General features: G+C 25.1%; 1 protein-coding gene across 3 annotated transcripts in view; it reads right to left on the reverse strand.

Annotated features, from left to right (window-relative positions):
• Positions 1-167: 167 nt before the first annotated feature.
• Positions 168-6,448, reverse strand: part of LOC100161725 (dihydropyrimidinase) — a 25,937-nt gene continuing 19,656 nt past the window's right edge. For 2 of the 3 annotated variants that reach the window (XM_029485365.1, XM_001947443.4), the window contains exons 5-14: positions 4,863-4,973; positions 4,673-4,800; positions 4,307-4,486; positions 4,132-4,245; positions 2,764-3,014; positions 2,453-2,678; positions 1,841-1,951; positions 1,599-1,742; positions 757-940; positions 168-678 (exon numbers count right to left, since the gene is read on the reverse strand). In XM_029485365.1, the coding sequence (XP_029341225.1) occupies positions 599-678; positions 757-940; positions 1,599-1,742; positions 1,841-1,951; positions 2,453-2,678; positions 2,764-3,014; positions 4,132-4,245; positions 4,307-4,486; positions 4,673-4,800; positions 4,863-4,973 (1,529 nt within the window). In that variant the 3' untranslated portion in view covers positions 168-598. Of the gene's footprint in view, positions 679-756; positions 941-1,598; positions 1,743-1,840; positions 1,952-2,452; positions 2,679-2,763; positions 3,015-4,131; positions 4,246-4,306; positions 4,487-4,672; positions 4,801-4,862; positions 4,974-6,082; positions 6,177-6,448 lie in introns of those variants that run through there. The other variant, XM_016805417.2, reaches the window with a different exon arrangement.

Genomic DNA, 6,448 nt, shown 5'->3' on the forward strand with positions numbered 1-6,448 from the left:
GAGCCTCACTTAAAAATATTCTTATTACATAAACTCGACAATTGTAAGTAAAGAATATTCAACATTTTTTTATGAATTTTTTGAAAATATGTTAAATATGTTTAATTTTGTCATACAGGATACTATAGTTGTAATTTGAAGATAATATAATAAAAAGTAAAAACAAATATTAGTTCTAAATCAATTGAGTATAATTATAATAAATGTATGTAAGTCATATAAAATGCATATACTGATAACAAGCAGAACACAACACATTATTAATAATTTAAAATTCATAGCTAAAATAACAATCAATTTTAACTTAAATAGATTGTTATAAATTATTATAAATTGCATATCAATAGTTTAAAAAGTTTCTATGCAGTTAATAAATAGGTTGTTATAAATAAAAATGTACAATTAAACTAAAAATTGTGATAAAATAAACATGACTTCTTTTCAAATAATGTACAAAATAATGTATTTTTTGTGAGTTGTAATTTAAGCAGTATAAACAAAATCTAGGTAGTGATTAATCTTAAAGATAACATAATGTTCAAAACAATTTTCTAAATGTTGGACTAGGAGTAGAATATAATCTAATAATATAAGCTTATTACCAAAAACCTAAAGACTGACCACCAGGGGGATTTCTTACACGGATACTCGACTTCTTAACAGGATCATTAAACTCGGCTGAAATCAATATTTCTCTCATTATTCACTCAATATTTATTTAAGATAAATGAACTTTTTATTGATAATTTTACTTACAACTGATTGAAAACGTTGAGCTTTGGAGATCTCGCTGTCCTTCCATACGCATTCCTTTGCCTGTATGAATCATGGGAGATTTTGTACAGGTAGACACATCACTTGTGACACTCGATGGTGGAGAAATTTGCAATTTTAATGCCTTGATTTCTTTGCTTTCATCAATAACTTCTATTTCAGATACCTGCATATACAAAAGAAAAATAGATGAGTGTTGAAATAAAAGATTATATTTGAAACATTAATTTAAATTAAAATATCTTTATCATTAAAATCATGTACTATTATATTTATAGAAAGTTTAATAATGATAAAGGTATTCGTTTATTTATTTATTCTTTTAAAATTTCAAAGGTAAAACATTTAAAAATTTCGATATCATATGACCCTCCAATAACCCAGCGTTTTTATTAATGCGGCAGTCCTCTGCTCTGATATCTGCTGGATTACCAAGAGTTTATTGTATTATACAATTAAACAATTTGTCAATTAAAAATTGGTGAAATATTTAATTAACTGAACCCAAATGATGAATTAGGTATTTAAAAATTCAAATTCAAATAAAAAACTATTAATTTAATAATTTTGTAAAGTTTTGATCTATGATTTATTTTTGTCATTTAAAATTATACTAGGGTGAAATAAATATATTTTTAAAATTGTAACTTGAAAGTAATATTGTTTATACATAAACAAATAAATTAAATAATATTATGCTGTTAAAAATTATAGAGCTGGGAGAAAAACTTGATTTATTAATTATTTGATTTAATTAGTATTTGGGTATGCTAACTAAAATTACTTAAGTTTATTAAATATAATATATTTATAAAAGTATATACTTTTTCATTGTTGTACACAAATTCTGAATGTGTAGGCGTGGGAACATATTTTCCATGACCTTGAACAACTTTTAATTGTCCTTCATCAACACAAACACGGCCACCAACTAATACATACTCAGGAATACCATGACATTCCATTCCCTAAATTAAAAAATTTTAAATCTAGTTTTAAATGTATTTTTATTTATATTTTTAAATTGGTATAAGTTTATAGTATTGATACATGACAATATATTTACTTCAAAAATATTATAATCAACCGCTTGGTGGTGAGTTTTTGCAGAAATAATACGCTTTCCTTTTGGGTTCCATACAACTATATCAGCATCTGACCCAACATCTATGCAACCCTAAAAATTATTAATACAAATTCATATTATTATATACTTACAAAAAAAAATTTATCAGTGATTTTGTATAAAAAAATTATTTTATAATTTGGGATAGTAAACCAACAATTCAATATAATTTAAGTTCAACTCAAGTTACATAAAATATTATTGTACCTATGAAACAAACCTATCATATTATATATTATATTCATATCTAAATATAATATGATAAAATTGTAATATTTTTTCAAATTAAATTAATATTAAAATTTGTATTACTTTTTCTGAATTTTTAAATATTGTTTTAAACTTTTATTGTGAAATCTAATATATGCAATGATATATAATCAGTGCTAATACTAATATCAAGCATAGAATATATAATTAAAAACATAAGGAGAGGTTCTACGCACAAATTTAATGTTTAAATTAAAATAATAACAATAATGTAAAATCGATTTATTTCATCAATGGAACAAATAAATAAACATACAGTATGCCATAATATATAAAACTTACTTTTCTTGGAAAAATATTAAAAATTTTTGCCGCATTTGCACTGGTAATTGCAACAAAACGACAAGGGTCAAAAAGTTCTGAAACTACACCCTTTTCCCAAATAACAGACATACGATCTTCTACTCCATTAACACCATTAGGTATTTTAGTAAAATCCCCTTTACCTAAGGATTTTTGATCTTTGTTAAATGTTGCATTATCACTTCCTGTTGTTTGTAATTTATCACTAGAATATTAAAATATATTTAAATTTAATATAAAGTATGGAAAAAAAAATGGAGGACAATCAAATTTCAATAAGGTCAAATTACCTGGCTAACATGTTTAATAAAAAATTTGGAGTGTCAGGGTCGGCTCTTAATGGCGGACTTAAGACATGAGCTGCAGCATCATGCCAACATGTTAATTTATTTTCATCCCAATGTGTTCCAACTGCGGCAGCTAATGTCTCACCATAAATTTTAGTATTTCCATTTTGTTTGATTTGTTTTGCACGATGTTTCGCTAAGACTTCAGCAGCAGCCTTACTCATAACATGTACAACATACAGCGGTGATCCAACCTAATTATATATAAACATATATTATTAAAATATCAAAGCACACTCATAAATCAACTAAATGTAGTGATATGTCTGCTAACAGACATTTTTTTTATAAAATAGTTTTAATTCTTTTTTTTCAAATAGAAGTATATAATTTAATTAAACTAAAAAAAATTTAGAATTTATGAGTTTTTAAAGATATGTTGATTTAACCAATTTTACTCTAGATTGTTAGAACACAAAATATTAAATTATTAAGTATAAATATTAAATATAAAACAGTATGTTATAATATTATAGGTACAAGTATATAACACGTTCTACCTTAACATTACAGTGATAACTATTTCGCTGTGTCTAAATACTCCATGATATTTAAATATATATCAATATCATATAGTTTTATTAATTTTTAACAATTTTCAAACATAATAGCATTATTTATTATTCATGAACTTGAATGAAAATTAATTAAGTTATATTTTCTTATGTAGTTAATTATTATCTACACCAGAGGTTCCCGACTCGGAATACACGGATGAACTCAAAAAGTATGTGGAAAAAAATTAGGTACTTGCGGGAACGTTTTTAAATTGTTTTATTTATGCAATATATGTTATTAAAAATGAAAAAAAGTGTCACACAAATAAAAACTATTGACTCATCATTAAGATATGGAGTATAGAATACTATAAGTGTATAATAATATAACATGGTTGGTGGTTGTGACGGCGTGTATTGAAATTTGTCCGATCAGGCGCAGTGGCGATAACAATATTATTGTCACATATTTGTATACCCAGGTTAAATTCAATTTTTTATCGGTATCTAATCAGTTCGACAATTGCTTTCAAACTGTGATTATTGTATGTAAAAGATTTTTATTTATACTATATAACCATATATTTTCATTATTTTGAAATTTTTTGTTGGAAGTTGCTTAATATTAATTATTTTTTTGTGTTTTAATATAAAATATAAAAATATATACATTATTGTTATTTTTAAAAGTTTAAAAGTTGTAATGAGGGGTATAATCTTGCAAAATATTAATCTTAGAGGATACAGAAGAAAAAATAGGTTGGGAACCTATCTAGACACTGCGTGATTATTTTTTATCTAATAAAAATTATACCTGATTTGATAGTGTACAAGCTCTATTAACGGCTTCTGCTTCAACTTCTTCAGGTCGAGATAATGCATGTCCATCAGGTCCATTAATGCCAGACTTTAACAACCGTTTTGAATTCTTAAACAGAAATTAGTTTAAAATTGATCATACATATTTTATAACTGTATATGCTGCATACTTCAAACACTATATCTCCATTTTCAGCATGTACCATTGGAATTGCACCAAGCTCTTTACATGCTTCAAAACTGTTGTATAATTCAGAATCAGTGACCATAAAAACTCCTTTATATGCCATAAACATCTTAAAAGAGTTTACTCCATGCAATTTACAAAGTTCTTCCATTTCTCTTTTCACCTGAATATTATAATTTACATTTAATAATGAAATATATAGTTATATATACCTAATAAAATTAATTATAAGTTAAACGTTTTGGATTGTATCATTGAATACACAACAATAAAATATAACAGAACAAATAAACAAAAAAATTAACTTGTAATTTTGTTTTATTTTTTTAAATTCCAGTTAATAACATACCTCATCTGACCATGAAGTAACACCTATATGTAAAGCATAGTCACAACAGACTTTATTTGTTGCACGTGTTCTCCACTTATGATAAGCATCTAATAAAGACTCGCCTTTACTTGGTAACGCAAAATCAACTATAACAAACATAATGGTTATTTAAATTACTTTATTTTACATAAATTAAAATAAACCGTACTAATCATTGTTGTTCCACCAGCTATTGCAGCTTTAGTTCCTTGATAAAAATCATCCACAGATACTGCTCCCATAAATTCTAATTCCAAATGCGTGTGAGGATCTATACCACCTGTAATTTTGCACTTGATATACATTTTTTGTTTTACAAATAACAATAATTATTGAATTAATGTTCTACATAAAATAAAAACTAAAATACATTGTACTTACTTAAAATGTATTATAAATGTATAATGTACTGTTAGAATGTTTGGACAAAAATAAAGTATTTTCCATATCTAATCATGGCTACCGATTAAATACAAAAGATGATTGTTACACTACTTACACTTACTAATTTACATCAGCGTATCGTGACAAAAGTAAATAAGACTATAACATTGCATTAAAATTAAAATGCAGCAAATCAGACAAATATGTATTTAATACATATTATGCTTTGGTTGTGTATTTTGAAAACCAATAGTAATATCAAAAAGAATCGTTAATTATAAAGTTGTCTATAGTTTCCATATTATAATGCCTCCACTATTATTTTATTTTATTCAATTGGAAGATTATGTATGTTTTATAAAAATATTATTTAAAATCTGGCTATAAACATTTGAATGTAGAAAAAACTACATAAAATATTAAAATGTTTGATATTTTCCTCTAGCTTTTATTTCAATACATGCAAAAATTGTTATGGTAGTTGTTTCTATGAATTCAATTTTATATAGGCATTGTTTTTAAAGGTATACCAAAAAATGAAATGTTTTGACTAATAATCTTTTTAGGGTTAACCTACAATATAATAAATGTAAAATATAAGCCAAGTCACAAAACTTAAAAAAAATTATTAAAAATATAAGAGATCTTTTGAAATCTTTTGGAGATTTCAAACATGTGTAAATAGTTTTGACATTTAAAATATTACACAGTGAGGTTGTATGGCGAATGACCCAATTATTATTTAACTAGTAATAAGTCAAACAAGTCAAATTTTAGTATTGTATTTATTATATTTTTTTAAGAGATATTTAACTAATATTCCATATGACTATTTATCAAAAAATATCATTTATGAATCATAACAGCTTAATACTTTTATAGTATACATCTTTTATACATTATATATTATATTTAAAATACGGTTTTAGTATAACAATATGTGTTTCATCTTGCCATATATTAGGTCTGTTAATTTATTCATGTTCATTTGAACTAATCTTATACCTCAACTTGTCTGGATATCATTTCAAACAATTAATGCACGTCTCGATATCGTATTTTACCCAGCAGAGAAGTTGTGCTTGGCGCTCCGATAGGTGGTGATGACGTCAAAATAATTTACACAGTATATAAACATTGCTGTAATAAGATAATTCTTAGTAATTGGTAATGTAAAACATTTAATTTGAAGCTAAAAGCAGAGTTAATATCTTATAACTATTAACTTTAAGAGGACGTGATACCCGCATGTATTGTCTCCGTCTTACAAGTACATAACATAACAAATTATACTCATAGCAGAACACGTGTAGCTCCGTTAGCTTAAACATTAGAGTGAATTGACCTCTTATAAAAATCTAAGTAAGATAT

This window comes from Acyrthosiphon pisum, chromosome X, assembly GCF_005508785.2.
Source record: "Acyrthosiphon pisum isolate AL4f chromosome X, pea_aphid_22Mar2018_4r6ur, whole genome shotgun sequence".
Taxonomy (NCBI): Eukaryota; Metazoa; Arthropoda; class Insecta; order Hemiptera; family Aphididae; genus Acyrthosiphon; species Acyrthosiphon pisum.